This window comes from Pieris napi, chromosome 20, assembly GCF_905475465.1.
Source record: "Pieris napi chromosome 20, ilPieNapi1.2, whole genome shotgun sequence".
Classification (NCBI taxonomy): Eukaryota; Metazoa; Arthropoda; class Insecta; order Lepidoptera; family Pieridae; genus Pieris; species Pieris napi.
This window is the reverse complement of record NC_062253.1, coordinates 9,691,596-9,710,716: the sequence shown is the minus strand read 5'-3', so window position 1 is coordinate 9,710,716 and position 19,121 is coordinate 9,691,596. Positions and strand designations below refer to the sequence as shown.

Genomic DNA, 19,121 nt, shown 5'->3' with positions numbered 1-19,121 from the left:
TCTTTACAGTAATTACTAATTCGATAGAACGACACAATTTTATTAAGACATTTCAATAAATTATTAAGTTAGCCATAACTTCAAATTATTCCCCCTATAATGGTTATTTTTATTTACTGACAATACTAATATCCATAAAACTCTTACCGACAAAGAAAACTATGTGGAACTGTAAAGTCAAAATATTTTACTAATTGAGAGAAAAAGATGAAAGCCAACTTTGATTTGATACGACTGTTTAGTTTTTTTTATGAATGGGGAAGTACCTACTTACCAACTGTTACCTACTGTTACTACTGTAAAGCACCCGAAATGTAAATAGGATAAATTAAAAGTGTATAGCGGGTTCGATTACCACCGAAACAATAATGGTTGCTCACCTTAAACAATTATCAATGAAATAGAATAAAAAATCTGTCTTCGTTGGGCGGTTATTTTTATTTTGATTTTTTTCTTTGATTAGAAATTGTTTTTTTTTGTAGTGTTTATTTTGTTTAATAATAGGTTATGATCTCTATATGTATGTCATGTTTGCCTTTAAGTGCTTGTCACATTAAAAATTGTATTTTGTGTTTGTTTTTACCGATGTGTCAGTGTGCCGAGCGTTGGCAAGCAAAAAAAAAAAGAAAAAAAAAAGACTTTTTTTAGTACTGTGTCATACCTTGTAAACGCTGCCATAGGACCCTTCTCCGAGCTTGCAAATAATATCGAAGACTTCTTCTGGCTGTCGAGTGAGACTCTCCTCCGATAGCTTTTTTAACTCACTGAAAAGAGAGAAATAATTTTATTTTCAGGCTCTTGATACATTTTTGTGTCTTATTCAATAAATGAACCATTGATGCACAGTCTGGGTTCAAACTTTGGGGTTAGAAATCGTACGTATAACTAACGCCCAGTTTCTATTTTCAAAATATCAATCGTAAATGCTACGATTCGTATATCTTGAAATTGGATTTGCTACATGCGTTTTCTTAATCATCTACGCCTCATAGCAATTACTAATTTTGTCTAAAACATTTTTATAAACAGAATTAAATTGGACTAAAAATTTAGCGTCAATATTCCTTAAGTCATAAATCGTCTAATAAATTAATTCGAATACTCCACGGTCGTTAGAAGCAGGATATGATAATAAACATTTATCTCTTTCCGCCATGATACTAGACGGCATGACGCGAACTTCCAAGTTACTTGTTCATCGCCTACTGGGACCGGTTGCATTCATAGATATAATTCACGAACTGCCTTCTCCAATTCCTGGTTAGCTAAAACGTTTCCCATTTCATCACCAGTAGGTACTGCATTTGCGACAGGTTTGCAAAGACTGCGGGAAGAACAGTGTTTTTTATAATAGTAATATTTTTATTGGTTTTTAAGCTATTGCATAGATTTTATCGCGGGCTTTGAGCGCGGCGACCGAATCAAGAAATTCCGTAACGAAAAAAACCTAACACACGATGACGTAATATAGGTGCGGCAAATACGCGTTAGAGTGGGACAGAACGCATACTGCCCATTCCCATCTCTCTGACGAGATCGGTGACGTAACGTCAGCGCGGCCGTAGCAGCCGGTACGAGTTAGAGTGAGACAGACTATATAGGCGTTTTAGTTTGAGTCTGGTAGAGTGGTAGATTGAAATAATATCAAAGAAAAAACTTGAATTAATATCAAAGAAAAACAAATACTGCATAAATAAATAATATTAATTGCATAAGTTGATAAAAAATTCTATACAATAGCTTTACCGCGGCAGTCCCCGAGTGTCACACTTTTTTTTTTATATTAAATCTTTGATTACTAACTAAATAGATTATAATTAAAGAGCTTTTCAAACCTTTACCTTCGTGTGAGTTCTGGCCAAAGGATGAACATGCCAAAGACGCTCCCGAGATTACAAATCATACAGCATGAGAACTGGCGTCCAACGAATCACGTTTAACGTAACGTTAATTTACGTTTTAATATTATATGCATAACTATAATATAGCGAAAAGATATAGCTGATTTAGAAAAAAACTCTATACAAACCTAGATTAAGTTATAAAAATTATTTCTTTTCATAATATTAATATTGTATTGGGAATATAACTGGGCCACTGAATAGGTCTGGGCCTCAGATTTCTGTTTCATGATCATTTGTTAATCTAATAGGCAAGTAGCCTCCAGTGCCTGAAACACGCCGTCGACTTTTTGGGTCTAAGGCAAGCAGGTTTCCTCACGATGTTTTCCTTCGTTTCAGCGAAAGTTAAATGCGCACATAGACCAAAAAGCCTATTGGTGCACAGCCGGGGATCGAACCTATAACCTCAGGGATGAGAATCGCACGCTGAAGCCACTAGGCCAACACTGCTTATAACTTGATATTAATTCGCAAAATCTAGTATTGCACATACATTCAAAAGTCGAAATATGTAGTGGGAATTTAAAAACGAATTCTGCTGATTAGTTTGTCCAACTTATTTCAGAATTTACCAGTATTTTATCTTCGATGACGCATACATTCAGATATTATTACCCATAACTGTAATATAGCCGGGTTCATGTGAATTTAATATAATGGCATTGCGTGAGAAAAATGAATTGAATACAATTGAAAGACGTTCTGATTTTTAAGTTAAACAAATTCTTGGTTTGCTAATGGACACCACACTAAAATCTTACATCTAGAAACAAACAAAAATGAACTAATTACACATCCTTTACGTGATACCTCTATATGATATTATTGAAATTGTGCCCTTAACCTGAGTGTACGTTTGTTCACATTTTTCGGAAACTAAAAAGCATATCGTGATAATCCTTTTTAATTTAAATATCATTTAGACATTCATAAAGGTGCCTACATAGGTAAACGCACTGTTTGTCGCGCATCAAAACTATGTGGAACCAGCTGCCCACTTAAGTATTTCCGATCCAATTCGACATAGGGTATTTCAATATGAGAGCGTACCAATTCCTAAAAGGCCGGCAACGTGACGTGAGCTTTTGGCAGTGTGACCACGGGCGGCGGTATCACTTACCATAAGGCCTTTGCCGTTTGCTGCCTATTTTATAAAAAAAAAATATTGACAGGTAAAAATGGCTTATTATCTTATGTCAGCGGAAACATATTTAAAAATAGAATAAATCTAAAGTTTGTGAGGTTAAAGGGCGCTTGATTATTGGTTATCATTTCATGGGGTTTGTTAACCACGCGTATATGAACCAATAGGTCAATGACCCGTGAATCATTCCGTTGACATTGTTTTGGACGTTGCTATGCTCAACTTGGAAGTGTATGGCTTAAAACAAAACACATTCACGAAGTTCCGTATCCAATGAGGTATAGCGTGTGTCATTGGTAATTTTTCTTTCATAGGAATATTTGGGTCTAAATACACAGGAATAGTCTGAAATTATCTAATGGCTCTCCCATTACCAAATAGAGTACTAATTCCTGGAGGTCCTTATGGCTTGATTCCAATATCTCAACTACTTAACTACTAAAAGACACTTATCTATTAAGGCCGATTTACATTATCTTAGTGTTTAGGAGAGTGCTTTAGTACAACTTGAAAGGCAAGTTCTTTAGCGTAGCGTTTACTAAAGCAAGTAGCGTTTACATGTTTCAACTAAAGTACTATCCTAAAGCACTGTCCTAAAAACTAAGATAATGTAAATCGGCCTTTACGAGTCAAAGGTTCGTATTAGATAAGTGATTTAAAAAATCCTAAGTAAATAATTAGGTATCTGTTTCACAGAGTAACCCTGCAGGTTAATACAGCTGTTCTCATTAACTGCGGTTAACAGTAAACACTACGTGACCTGATTTCGTGACGTGTCACAATAAACCTTAATAAATTAAATATTTTTACACGTGAGTTCATCACTTGACACATTTGCAAAGTTCAGAACGCCTAAATGAAAATAAGCTACATATTTATTCGGCTACTAGAGAGCTAGTGGAGGTCTTCAATGGGAGATAAGTTTAATTATTTAAAAAGAGAGCTTACTCTTCCCTCAAAGGCCGGCAACGCACCCACTTAAATTGGTGACCATGGTTTTTTGATGACACCGGAATGACAACGGAATCTCGATCTTGGCCTTAAGGGCCTTTACAGCTCAGCTCGGGCAGTTCTGGCGACTGGCGCAAGGGCCTCTCCTGCGAGACTCGGAACTCGGCTTATGCCGTCGCGGGGTGGTCAGTCGCCTGAAGGGCAGGACGGAAGCTCACTGGAGTGAGCGAAGTACGAAGTAAAGGTCCTCACCTTCCCCGGTGAAGACGGTTTTTCACTCTAATCTGATTTTTATTTTTATTATTATTAGTAATTTGTCATTGGCTATCGTGATTGGATCGTCCGGATCCGTTAAGACATGTCGTAGCCTCCTTCGGGCCTTTTTTGTCGGGTAGGGGTGTCTATGGGCTGCGAAGATTGCCTTTTATGGCCGTCCCGTAGGATCGTTTCCCCCCCTATCTTATGTATTTGGTATCAGATATAGATGTATCAGTTATCTTTATAGTTTTGGTAGGTTGATCAGTTTTCTATCACACGCCGTCGAATAGGTCATGAACGTTTCCTTCACAGTATGATCCAGTATTAGTTGCGCACATATAGAAATATCCGTCAGTAGGGTACTTTGTTCCTCCCAATAGCAACATATGTATAGATATGTAGACGACCTATATTAGATATTAGAATTATTGTGTACATTGACGACTTTTCATACTATAAAAGAAGCGCGGCATCCGAAATTAAAGTAGCCATGATGATCGCCAACCATGATGATGACAAAAAAGGAGATGGCACTATAAGAAGAACGAGGTTATGAACGTGGATTCATTAACATGAGAGTTTTCTTGAATTGTGTAGTACATGTATCTAAAAAAACTATTCGATATACATTCGAATTCAATACATAATTAACATGTTTCGAATACTATTGAAGTACTTATTTGAATGTGTAGTACTTAAAACGAAAGAAACTATCTATCTATGTTCATAACCAACTCGAAATTTTCCTATGTTGCCAGTTTCAACCAGTTCGAAAGGCGAACGAGCAATCAATTATCAAACGGAATTGAAACTGAAATTAAAAAGTGAATCAACACACGCTATGGCCTCTATTCATCGACTCAAAGCACGTTTTCAAGTATAGTACCGAAGATCTCATTTCAAATCACTAAATTATATTTCTAATAATAAATCTATATATATATATATAATGAAAATGGTCTTCGTTTGAGGCTCAATCACGCCTAAACCACTGATCGTATCGACATGAAACTACCACCATTCGATGCGAAATTTTTCCTAGATGGTTTATGGCTATTTATTTATTAAATTCCAATCGTCCCTTCATTTTTTTATTGCTGTTTTACTTTTATGAAAATTTATCCATACGGACTTCACCGCGGAAACATTCGGGGAGGCTTCCTAGAACCTCTAAACGTCAACATCTGTTAAAAACTCGATTTTCGAAATATTTCAATTTTCTTAGCGGGAAGTTAAAAAGAAGAATAATAAAAATATGAAAAAAAATAAAATAATGAAACATAAAATTTATTTTAATTCATCCAGCAAAGCGGGCGCGAAACGGCTAGTAATAATCTATGGTTATTGCCACAGATTGCAGCATTTTCGTTCAATGGGTCCATTATTCATGTATGTTTTTGTATACATTTAATTATGAATAGAAATGTTCCAGAAATGCTCCAGTAATACCAATATGGCTGACATACAATTAATTTACCAGCTACATCGTACCAATATCTAATTTAAGCCTGTATATCGGTTTATAAGCAGGTTTATGAGGTCGTCGACAGTTTAATACGTCCGGGATCATGAAAATCACGTTATCTACTGCTAAGCCACCTTTTTCTTTAGACTTAAGGAATATTCTAGTAAAGCTTTCTTGTAATTCCTATAGCAAGTTATATAGAAACATCGTAACATGTGATTTCGTTTAGGGCAAAAATCAAGCTCTGATTGAACTCAAAAATCGGTAACCAAGTTTTTTTTTAATAGAAAACAACGTTACCATGGCAACGATCACAGTATCTTTATAAGGTCGAATGTGACTAGCATACCTGTCTACATTCCCCAGGTCAAGGTCGAAGTTTGACCTGTAGGTCAAAAATTTATTGGATTTTGAAATAGTTGGCGATAAGTTTCGTTTCTGAATCTCACCATTAATGTATGTCCTGGTAAACGGGACACATATTCTTCGATATAAAAAGTAGAAGTAAAAAATCATTTAATCATATAGGTAACATAATTTACACTTATGACTTGTTAGTAAAGAAATACATATTAATGCTTCTAATTTTACATTTACTGCCAGTTCTCAAATCAAGGGCGTAGAACGGGAAAGAAGAACTGGCAATAAACTCTCCGCCACTCTTTTTAATCGCCATTTTTTTACACAACGTTTGTAAGGCGCTGCAGCCAATACACCATGTTCCACATCACATATCAAGTAATTAATAATAACATAAATTAAAAAAAAAAACAAAGACTTGTCCTCTATCAGCAGGAGGCATGGTGAAATAGGAGCACGCACTTACATCCTCGTATATCTCTATAACAATGAATATATTAAAAAGATATTCATATAACAATAGCATCGCTTTAAAATAGCTCGTAACACGTGCGCTACACATCTGTGTCCATGGAATGTTTTTCTTTATATAGTCATACTGATACATTCCTGAGATTGTAAGCTGGAGATTCCTAAATAGAATTGTATTACTTGCGTCGATTCTCGATTGTTTTAATCTTCTTACGTCTAGGTTCTCATTTCAAAGGAGATTTCCGTACATAAATTCTATTTGCTTAGATTGTAAAAATGCTTTTATTCAATTTAAACATTTATTAGAAATATTTCCTCGGAATTTGTAAGAACTTGTACGCCAAATATTAAAGCAACTCTACTAACGTATTAGATTAATTTTGTATCTACCCACTTACTAACGTTTCAACTACCCTCAAATATTTAGATTTTTTTAAACGAAGATAAACTTTCTATAACAAAGCTGGCCTGATTCTTGTGTTACTCGCGAACAATAATATCAAAAAGGACCTTTACAATTAATCAAATCAATCAAAGCAAATCACTTTAAAGGGAAGTCTTTGAATATGGATTACGTGAATCCTTACCGCATTGCAGTACAAATGATGTGTAAATCATAATTGGACGGTAAGCAAAAAAAGGGATTTCGAGAAAGTTCGTGTGGATGTCCAGCTCTTAAATTGTGGGTAATATATTTTACTATACAGGAGAAAGTAGACGTAACTACCGTGAAGAAAGGTTCAGGTTCAAATCACGCCAAAAACGCCAATGTTTTAGAACTATAATCGAATAGAAGTACCATGTACACGAATGGCTTGCCATATTTCAGGACACAGTGTCTAGGTTCCGGACCAAATTGAGGCTGTTCTTGTCCATTTACTTATTTAGCTCTCTTCTTTCAATAAATACATAAGGAACATAGTTTTCACTTATAACTATACACTAAGAAGAGATCCAACCAGTATCTTGTAGGACAAAAGTGTGTTAAAAATTCTCAGAAACAATATAATTTCAGTTTTAGTATATTCGTTATTATTTCAAATATGGTCTTCTTCGTATTACTTAAACAGATAACTGTTTCCATAAGGAATAATAGTTTCCAGGAGTTTCCAGAAGGATAATTCCATAAGGAATATGCTTTTTTCACACCGATAAGAACAAAACATTTACTAGGTGCGCTTTCCTAATAAAGCTTGCTAACTATACGAATACGCCAGATCATTTACACTAAGTTTAAAACTATTTCAGCGGGAAAATGTTACACTTAAATAGTTGATATTATCCTGTTTGACATCGCGTTGATCCTTGAGAAGTATTATGAATACATTTGACGCATATTCACAATTAATACGCCAAAGGCATCGTTAATTTTAAATCGCATTTAGTTCGTTGGAATGTTATATTTGCAGAACATTTGTTAGAGGACGCAATTTTATTTATGGAATATGTATGTACAAAATTGTTCTGACATATTTTTTTGATAAAATCAAAAGAAAAAAGTTATTAAGCAAAAAAAGTATTTTTTCACTTTTTTTACTTATAACTTTAGAATTTTGGCTTTATGATAAAAAGTCACACAGACATAATTGTAGGCAAAGCGATTTGCTACAAAATATTTCTTTACAAATTTTTTGTGCGATGGATAGTTTAGGAGATATAGCCAAAAACGTGATTTCACCCTTTTTTCCCAAGATGGCGGCCGGGGGAAAGGGCGCCAAACCCCACAAACTTGGGTTTAAGCTTGTATTGACCCCCCCTACATATTCCATAAATAAAATTGTGTCCTCTAACAAATGTTCAGTTTGGCCCTCAAATTGTAACATTTCAAAGGACTAATTGCAATAATCGGCAAATTGACGTGATTATCATACCTCAATTTTAAATTCTATGTATCTTTGGATTTGGGAGCTTTAACATTTTTTATAAATTCACAAGCCCCATTTCCGTTGCCTTTCAATGAATGTCAAGGATAAAAAACTAATCACATCCTCAACGTATTAAAACGTGAGTCATCATTGCATTTCAAATGTAATCGATACCCCGACTTAATTACTCGAAATGTCTCGAAAAGATCAATCTACAATTAAAAAGATTACAATACTAAAGTGCTTTGTCAATTTTAATTAATTTTTGAATATTTTTTACGCGTAGCAATGGATAAAAATGTTCATGTAAGGTAATCATGTAGAACAATAAATAATTCTGAATCATAAAGTATGCAGAGAGGTTTTCTATAGTTGCATATTAACACAATTAATACTTAATTATGCTTTTCGGCTGTATTTTTCCAATCAATTGGACATGAAACTTTTTTTATACAAATTTAATTGGATTAAAAGCTGCGATTGAAAGATTACCAAAAAGTCGAGTACAGCGTATGTTTAAATTTGTCTTTTGGGCACATCTACGGAGCCGGTTGAGCTTTTCAATCAATACTAATTAAACAAGTTTGTGTTTAATGTATCTAATGTTAAATTATTAATTTGAGTTCCTCGTCAAATTGTACTAATTTATTTTAGTGTCCAATAAAAAATCTAGACTACCATTATTTTCAGTTTTGTCTATTAATTCCCTTGGCATTTAATAATTTCCTACTACATAAAAAAAATCTATTAATTTACATCTGTAAATCCTTGAAGATCACTTCACTTCAACTTCCAAGACTTTCTTTTTAGTTGAGATGTTGTCATTATCAACTCAAAATAACTGTAATACCAATTCTTAAACTTAAGGCACAAAGTCGAATACCAAAGGCAGAAGATTACTTATATTGTACATGGATATGCGATAATAGTCTCTATTTACAAGACTATCCCGTACAAGTTTGGATTTTGCCTCTAAAAAACTCACCTCGGTCTTTCTAACGTTTTGGCATTCATTTTATCCACCTTTCGTCTCTTACAGGTGTCACATCTGAGAGTGGGGAGACCCCCCTCCCACAGCCCGCTCTTCCAGAATATTAATTTACCGTCCGCATCCATAGACTTGCATTCTCAACTTTATTTCTCCACTATTTAAATCGAAGAGACACACATGCAAAGCAAGATACGACGTAACACTATCTTCCTTATATTTACAAAGAAAAACCACTCATTGTATAATGACACGAACGGCTTGCACTAACGCTTATAACTGACTAAATATTCAAGGACTAAACTTCGAAACCTTTTTTATAAAGAATCCATAGACTAAATTGAGACACGACCCAATATCAAACAATAATAATTAGATACATTCTTAAAAGATGCACCTTTTTTTCACTCGTACGCGCCTGGGGACCAATGCTCCCCTGCCAAGGCACTGTAGGTCTTATTATCACTACCTCTATGATCCAAAGTCCAATCAAAACGACTGAACTTGTTCTAATCCGGACTAGTTTATTTTTCTAGTTCTTGTTCTGTTGATATGCATTTTAGACTTTGTAATTAGATATTTATTATTGTAAGATTTTATTATTTTCGGGAATTCAATAATTAACCAATGGATTGATAATTAGGGGAGCGTTCAAGTATTACGTAACGAATTTTGGAGGAGGGGGTCCTTTTGTAAAAAGTTACGATGCGGGGCGGGGATTGAATTACGCGTTGTTGTTAATATTATTCGACTTTCTAGTACTTTACACCACATAATGGTAACTTTTAGGTATAAAGAATCACTAGGTGGTCACGAAACATTTTACTATACTTGGTTACAGAACTGTATTTGGGTACAGAAAAACGTTACGGCGCGTTACACGGGGGGAGGGCGTCAATAATCTCCAAAAATTACGTGACGTAATACTTGAACGCTCCCTAGGGGCGCGCTTAAACTTTTTTTTTTTGTATATTGCAACTACATACTTTAAGTGAAAACATGCATAGCAGTACCTGCGAACTGTATATTTCAATAATATTCTAAAACATTATTATTATAAAAGAATTAAGGTCTTGCACCTAAAATAGCTATTAAACAATTCTTCTTATCACAGACTCGGCAAAACAAATCAAAATTTATTAAATCACATTGAAAACTTATAAGGGTCAAAATTAAAAAAAATATTTATTATTGGCCTTACCCTCTTATTGTTATGGGTATTGCCGTCAGACCGCATCCTTTTTTTTACTTATCTTTCACACAGTCTTTCTGTACCACACGCGTCGTCATTATTGAGTCATGTACCTACTTAAATTTCCATCATAAAAATAATCAAACGGTACGGTATGGAATGTAGGACCTGAGTTTGACACACCAATAGGTCAACACTTCCGATAATTTAAATTAAATATATATTATGGACAAGCAAAGAGGCTGTTTCAGCGCAGAGGAATCAGTACCCACGTAGTCCTGGAATGCGAGGCTGTGGCTAATCAACGTGCAGAAATCCTCGGAACAGTGAGGTCGCTCCGGGAAGCTTGTGAAATGCCCAGAAGACTTCTGTGCTTCTGGAAGGAGCTGGGCTGGCTAAATTAGCCAGGACTTAACGCACAACGGACCAATTAAGTGTCTAATTGCGGAAACTGAGTCCACCAACCCTAACCCTAACCCCCTGGACAAGCAAAATATCTATTCGATACGAATTGTTTATCTTATACAGGAACAAAGACAAGTACGTGTCTTTGTTCAAGAGCAATATAAACTACAACATGAATATTACAATGATTCAAAACATTAAGATGCAAGGCTAAGTCAAAAGGAATGCATACCCCAATGGAGAAATATGAAACTAAAATTTCCTATGGTTTTTAAAGTGTAGCAATGACTTTAAAAAACTAAAATTTTCCCTATAAAATATAATATTAGACTTTATAATAATATTTATTTGTTTGGTTAATCAATACTCATCATAAATTCTGATTCGAAATGATTTTTCGTTTTAGTCCTTAAATCTTGGAAGGCTATTATATATTAGCTCCCTCCCTGAAAGGCCGGCAACGCACCCACTAAAAATGGGTGTCTATGGGCTGCGAAGACTGCCCTTTTTGGTCGTCCCGCAAGCTCGTTTGCCCCCCTATTATATAAAAATTATGTACCTTACATCGCAATTAACGTGGGTTTATTTTTATTATTACTTATAAATTATAAATAAACTAAGAGTAAAAAAACACCAAAACACCAGTAAGGCTTGTGCCTTGATGCCTAAAAATGTAAAGTTAAAACTGTAAGGTAAAAATTATTTAAAAACTATATAGTACAGATTAATAAACCAGAGCTACGTTTTCATAAAATCTACAATGACGTCTGAAGGAGCCAGCGGTTAAAAACGGTATAAAATTTAAAACATGCATAAACTATTTTCAAAGAATTTCTAGTTAATAATGTCTACCAATGCATAGATCTAATAATAAACGATCAACCATGCTGACCTTTTTACTAGGGTAACGTAGGAAGACGTGTTAGCTCCGGGATTAACCTACTTTAGAAAAGGAATATATAACAATGGCTTCCAAAGGCTTCTAAAAGAAATTACTTGATAAAAACCTTTGCTAAATTTCGAGGAAAATATAAAAATATAAATATATGTTTATTAAGGAATATAAGATACAGGTATCACTTATTCCACGTCATTAAATTTGTATCGGTAGACATCACTCATCGGAAAAGAAGACAGAGGGTATAGGCCGAGAGAAAAGGCTCTCGGTACTCTTTTAAAATATCAAATCATCACAAAATAAAAATCACAATAATATAACCTACAATACACTAACGGGAAGGACAAATATGTATTAATGTAATTTTTGTATTGCATAACACTCGCGAAAATATTTTTAAACAAAAGCAAAACTACACAATTTTAATATTTATTAGCGGTCGAATGCTTCATAGAAAAGCAATGTCGAGAAAATGCTCTAGAATTTGACGTATGTGTTTCCGCTCGCAGTATTTTGCAGTGAACCCGGTCAATGAACTTTAGCAAATGAACTCGAGCTTCGGTAAACTTTTAAATTTTAATTTCATACATCAAAATGCATCATAAGTTCATATAATTAGTCTCATTGATTTAAAGCCCTTACTGTCGAGACCACAAGCTAGTTTTATCTAAATAAACAACAATTCAATGCTTCCTGTGCTTAAATACTCTATTAAAAGCTACAAAATATGTAGGTAGCTACCTCCCACATAAAGTGTACAGCGTTTATTTAAAGCTAAACGAAAGCTGGCTAAACTGACAAGTCGTCTTAGATCGACGACCTAGAATCCGCATAAATACTAGTTCGCTTTTCGATAGTTCCACGCGGATTGTATATTTCTTGAAGTAATCACTATAACATTATTATATACTATAAAACTATTGAGCAGTGTTGGCCTAGTGGTTTCAGCGTGCGAGTCTCATACCTGAGGTCGTAGGTTCGATCCCCGGCTGTGCACCAATGGACTTTATTTCTATGTGCGTATTTAACATTTGCTCGAACGGTGAAGGAAAACATCGTGGAGGAAACCGACATGTCTTAGACCAAAAAGCCGACGGCGTGTGTCAGGCACTGGAGGCTGATCACCTAATTGCCTATTAGATTTAAAAATGATCATGAAACAGATTCAGAAATCTGAGGCCAAGACCTAAAGAGGTTGTAGCGCCACTGATTTATTTTTTTATTTAATCACTATAAAAGGACCAAGATCAAATATATATACATCTTCATAAGCCGCGTAGATAAATGTTTAGATTTAGTTAATGGGCTTGCTTAAATCTATCCTAATATTATAAAGATGAAAGATTTGTATGTAAGTATGTTTGTAAAGAAATGGTTCAAAAAGTACTGGACCCATTTTAAAAATTCTTGCACCATTTGAATGTACCATACATTATCGCTAATATATTATATTAGGCCTAAGGCTATTTTAATTGAAAGAAAAAATAAGGATCACTACTAAAACTAAAATGTTACCCAAGTGTAAAACAATGCCTATAAAATATCTTTCATCGCATGCGCTGCGAAAACTATTGATGATAGAAACAAATTGTACACAATATTAAAGAACATAATAATATCTACAAATTAAAAAAAAAAAGGTCAACACAAGTACCTATGTTCTGTCGTAGAACTGTATACCTCAAAAACTTTTCACAGAACAATAACGACTATCAATCGCTCCTCGCCAGGTCAGTTGTATAACGAGTTGATTTAGAACAATAGGCGGCAAGTCGGCTGCGATCAGCGTCGTTGCCTCGCCATAGAAAATAAACAATAGCCCACCGTAAACAGTCCGTGTCTACAGGACACGTACCTTAACACCTTTTATTAGCCTATTTATTTAGTCAGTTCACATCGCTATATTATAATAATAAAAAGCAGTTTTTATACATTTTAAAATCCACCACATCCTTCAGGGAGCGTTCAAGTATTACGACACGCAATGTTTGGAGAATATTGACCCCCCCTCCCCCCGTGTAACGCACCGTAACGATTTTTGTATAAATATATAAAATAAAAGGACCCCCCTCCAAAATTCGTTACGTAATACTTGAACGCTCCCTAACACGAATAGAATCAGAAAGCGTATATATATACGTAGTAGGGAAAACCCGCCGGAAATCGGGAAAACCCGCGGAAATCGGGAAAACCCCACAATGAACCTAATTAGGCCTAACCCAAATGATTAGTTATGAAAATACCACAGAGAAGCTTGAATTACGCGAGCACATAGCTTCATTAAACTATGGAAAGAGCACCACAATGAAGATTTTATTTTATTAAAAAAAGAATATCTATCCATTGTAGCGGAACATGAATTTTCATAGGACGCAACAATTGTTCTGTGATTAAAGTGTCTGCAGCTTTGCTTTTGTTTAAGTCCTAGATCCTTTTTTATTTTGGTTAATTAATATCAAGAAGTAGCAGAAAATCTTTATGCATAGTATTATGCGTACATCATAAAGCAATTAGTAAAAATACTCAACTATTTAAACATAAACAACAAAGTCATTTTATTAAAAATTAATAGATTTATATACCAACATACTTTTGAAATAACTAAACTAGTCACTTTTTTACAGGCGTCTACTACAGTCAAGATTTTTTTTTTTAGTTGTATATAGATGAGCAATTAGAAAAGTCAAACAGATGTTTTAACATTATAATTAATTGATATAGATTACACAGTCAATTATCAAAGCTATAAAAAGTTAATTAAACCTAATAATTGGTCTAACATAACAATATTAACTACTATGTTATGATAGTTAAGAACTTTAATCAACAATAATGTTGTTTTGCTTTCATATTCACTTGATTAATTATTTACATATATATATGTTTGTATTATCTGCATATTAAACAAATTCAAAAAACTTAATAAGTATTAAAATGCTTAAAGTATTTTACAAACAATATTTCTTTTATTATTTTGTGTCTTTAGATAGATCAAACACAAAAAGTAGGTAGGTAGCTACTTTGTTAGGACAGAAGTAATAATGGTAGTTAATATATTCAAAAGCAATATTATATGTATTTATGAATAAAAAAGAAAGACAAATTTTACTTACTTATTTTTTATGCTTGAAATTTACTGTGGGTAGTTGTAACTTTTTACCTTTTTTCTTTAAATTGAAATTAGCTTATCTTAATTATATATCCCTAAATAATTTAAGTGCTTATTCTGATGTCTAGAAATATTTATTATTGTGTGCTAACATAGGTTATACAATTTTTAGAGCTTTATGACAATTGTGACAAATAATTACTGTCATTTTTTTAGATATTTTTGTGTGTCCAATTTTATCTTATATTTTTTAAAGTTTTTGGAGGTATTGTTTTAGTAACATTTTTATACAAGGTTTTTTTACATTAAAAGTAATCTACCACATATATAAAAGATTAACAAAAAACGGTAAGCGTGAGCTTATGCTGCGAATGCTAATATTAGGAAAATCAGAGCGGTAACAGTTTTGAATACCATCGCACTTTTTTGACGATACTAATTATTTAGGAGTCTCGGAGGACCTTCATTGGAACACCTCCAAGTGAGTTTTGCTCCGGAAAATGTGATCACTTCCTCACTATTCAAGTCACGATTCACAACGGACCCATCGTCCTCAAAATCATTTTCACGAGTAAAACTTGTAGACGCCATCACTATAAATCTGAAAATGATCGCGAGAAATCAGTGTTGATTATGTATGTAAAGCCAAGTTTCAAAAAATGCAAATAAAATAACGCACTTTCACGTGAAAATAAAAAAGAAACTGATTTATAAAGTAAACTTTGCACTGTAAAACTAATTACCGCTAGTCTAGCATAAACCACATTCAAAATGGCCGATTAAGTTTATAAAATTAATAGGGATGTGAAAAATAATCGATTTTTTTTAAAGTGAAAATCGATTTTTGTATTCGATTTTAATATTAAAAATAATTGAAAATTCGGCGACCAAATATTCATATACTAACTCTAACCTAACCAATCTAAATAATATTTTTTTTTGTGGACAGCTCCGATCTAAATAGTAATTGTTTATTCAAGCCTCGGCTTCTCGGCGTCCTGGTCGCCTTCGGCGACCAAATATTCATATACTAACTCTAACCTAACCAATCTAAATAATATTTGTTTTTGTGGACAGCTCCGATCTAAATAGTAATTGTTTATTGAAGCCTCGGCTTCTCGGCGTCCTGGTCGCCTTCGGCGACCAAATATTCATATACTAACTCTAACCTAACCAATCTAAATAATATTTGTTTTTGTGGACAGCTCCGATCTAAATAGTAATTGTTTATTCAAGCCTCGGCTTCTCGGCGACCAAATATTCATATACTAACTCTAACCTAACCAATCTAAATAATATTTTTTTTTGTGGACAGCTCCGATCTAAATAGTAATTGTTTATTCAAGCCTCGGCTTCTCGGCGTCCTGGTCGCCTTCGGCGACCAAATATTCATATACTAACTCTAACCTAACCAATCTAAATAATATTTGTTTTTGTGGACAGCTCCGATCTAAATAGTAATTGTTTATTGAAGCCTCGGCTTCTCGGCGTCCTGGTCGCCTTCGGCGACCAAATATTCATATACTAACTCTAACCTAACCAATCTAAATAATATTTTTTTTTGTGGACAGCTCCGATCTAAATAGTAATTGTTTATTCAAGCCTCGGCTTCTCGGCGTCCTGGTCGCCTTCGGCGACCAAATATTCATATACTAACTCTAACCTAACCAATCTAAATAATATTTGTTTTTGTGGACAGCTCCGGCGCTACGGGAAATGCAGCCCCCACCCGCTGTAACAAAGCACAGGCATTATGAAAGCTGTAGCGGCTGAGGCTGGTCGCCGAAGGCGACCAAAAAGCCGAGGTTGCGGAGGCTCTTCCTCCGCGCCTCCGATTATTTATATACACTCTAGGGGTAAGACAGACAAGACCACGTGGATAGTGGGGTGCTCTGATTCGGTTTTGGGTACTTTTTGGATATTAAAGTAAACACTTTATTCTAGTAGAAATTAAATAATATAGAAAGTTGCAAACAATGAAATACAAGTACTAATTAGAATATACAGACGAGTAGGTATCGATAATTTCAAAAAATTTCGGAACCCTATAATCTATCAACACGAAATTAGGTTAATTTCAATGTTGATTATTCTATAACTTTAAATTTCAAAAATGAGGAAATAATCGATAAATAAAACGATTATTAACAATCGATAAATTAAAAACACGATTTTTTTAAGTGAACGTCACATCACTTATAACCAATAGAAAAGTAGAAAATGGCGGATTGTTTACAAATTTTAATACATTACACAAAACTTTAAATTTTTTATAAAAATATTAAGACGCGTTTCCGGAGCAAAACTCACTTGGAGGTGTTCCAATGAAGGTCCCCCGGACACTCCTAGATAATTAGTATCGTCAAAAACGTGAGGTGGTATTTAACACCCAACCCATCAGAGCGAGTAGTAAGTTGCATTAATGGATCATACCAAACAAAATACATATTACACTTACCTCTTCGATGATGAGTTTTCGGTCATCTTCAATGTATCACATTAAACAAAAAATAACAAACAAAAGCACATTATACTGAATTTCACTAGAAAAAGTATTAGTTCATGTTGTAGTATATATAAATTATAAATACGAAATATTTACACCAATAACTAAATAATTTTAATGAAACTCAATAAATTTTACTTTTCAGCAGTGTGCAACGCATCGTACGATTTTAGTTCCACTGTCAAAATTTTTGACATATATTGTCATTGTCACTGTCTGATGCTGAATCATTTCAACTCTAGATAATGGATTTTTTTGGACAAAGACAAAGCTTATCTCCGTATTTTAGTAAAGAGTACGTCTAAGAAAATGATCATGGGTTGTAGTCAAATTCATTATTTTCATAACGTTAATGATTTATCAAAATTATTAATTTGAACAAAAAATGAAGTGAAATTAAGATATTGATGTCATAATAATTATAACGTTACATGGAATATAGTCTATCTCGTTGCTATGGCAACTTCCAACAATACAAGCCGCCAGCCGGCCAATGGCGGAGTTTCTAAATTTTCGTGTTTGTTGTCACATTGTCATTTTATTAGAGCCGCGAAAACTTGCAATTTATTGATTAAACAATAGTTCTTAGCAATTAAGAAATACATGGATAAGATATCGTGACCACGGTGCCTTCGCAATGTTCAAGAATACGTTTCAGTCTGGTTTCCTTTCAATTCTTTACAGTATAGGCAGTAAGCCTTTGCAAATTTGGGATAAAAAAGTTCGAAATGGGCACATAAAGAGGATTACTGACAATGATATACAAAGCTTAGTGTTGGAAATCGTTGGTACCAATGTGTCAACGACGTATATTACTTGCCCAGCTGATCCAAAGAAAACCCTTGGCATCAAGCTTCCCTTTTTGGTTATGATAATCAAAAATTTAAAGAAGTATTTCACCTTCGAAGTGCAGGTATACAAAATATGTAAATTTTTACGATAAAACACTAAACTCTTATAGATGGAATTTAAAGGCTTTTTTTCTTAAATTTAAAATAAAACTTACCAACAGGTACTTGATGACAAAAATGTAAGAAGGCGGTTCCGTGCTAGCAACTACCAGTCTACAACTCGGGTTAAGCCATTCATTTGTACAATGCCAATGAGGTTAGATGAAGGTTGGAATCAAATACAATTCAATTTAGCAGATTTCACCAGACGAGCATATGGAACAAATTATGTTGAAACCTTGAGGGTACAAATACATGCCAATTGTAGGATTAGAAGAGTGTACTTTTCTGATAGACTTTATTCTGAGGATGAACTTCCAGCAGAGTTTAAACTGTTTCTGCCGATTCAAAATAAAGCTAAAACAGCTGTTGCAAATTAAATTGTTAGTCACTGTTCATTTTAACAAATATATTATTAAGTCAATTTATTTTTATTTATGTTATATGTCTACACCTTTGATAATACATTTTAATATTAAATAAACACGCACATTAAATAAGAGTTTTTATCTTCCTCAGAGATGTATGTGCATACTATCTTATGTACCGAGACAATCATCACCGAATCATAATCTGTTGACATACAATTAAGCAACTGCAATTATTGGCTGATATCTAAATTGTAAAGAAAAATTATAGCTTAACAAAAGTTAACGTA

At 33.9% G+C, this 19,121-nt stretch overlaps 2 protein-coding genes and 1 long non-coding RNA gene across 5 annotated transcripts in view; 1 reads left to right on the top strand and 2 right to left on the bottom strand.

The window, feature by feature from the left end:
- The window catches only part of LOC125059504 (serine/threonine-protein kinase 3), a 33,319-nt gene extending 15,616 nt beyond the window's left edge, over positions 1-17,703 (bottom strand). Inside the window, exons 1-2 of one of the 3 annotated variants that reach the window (XM_047663951.1) lie at positions 17,466-17,703; positions 662-764 (exon numbers count right to left, since the gene is read on the bottom strand). In XM_047663951.1, coding sequence (XP_047519907.1) covers positions 662-764; positions 17,466-17,491 — 129 coding nt within the window. In that variant the 5' untranslated portion in view covers positions 17,492-17,703. Of the gene's footprint in view, positions 1-661; positions 765-9,400; positions 9,648-17,465 lie in introns of those variants that run through there. The other 2 variants (XM_047663949.1, XM_047663950.1) reach the window with 2 other exon arrangements.
- On the bottom strand, positions 15,404-15,911 carry LOC125059508. Its single transcript, XR_007118678.1, has 2 exons — positions 15,687-15,911; positions 15,404-15,608 (listed from the first exon to the last, which is right to left on the bottom strand). It is a non-coding gene; the product is annotated as an uncharacterized LOC125059508 (long non-coding RNA).
- Positions 17,704-17,971: 268 nt separating the features above from the next.
- On the top strand, positions 17,972-18,887 carry LOC125059507 (cilia- and flagella-associated protein 20). Its single transcript, XM_047663956.1, has 2 exons — positions 17,972-18,426; positions 18,526-18,887. The coding sequence occupies exons 1-2, from the start codon at positions 18,151-18,153 to the stop codon at positions 18,841-18,843; spliced, it is 594 nt and encodes a 197-aa protein (XP_047519912.1). The 5' UTR covers positions 17,972-18,150; the 3' UTR covers positions 18,844-18,887.
- Positions 18,888-19,121: the final 234 nt, after the last annotated feature.

Excerpts from the sequence above, each read along its gene's own strand:
- LOC125059507 (XM_047663956.1), top strand. The coding sequence starts at position 18,151 with ATGTTCAAGAATACGTTTCAGTCTGGTTTCCTTTCAATTCTTTACAGT. Across the intron at positions 18,427-18,525 it reads ATTTCACCTTCGAAGTGCAG|GTACTTGATGACAAAAATGT; the intron begins GTATACAAAATA and ends ACTTACCAACAG.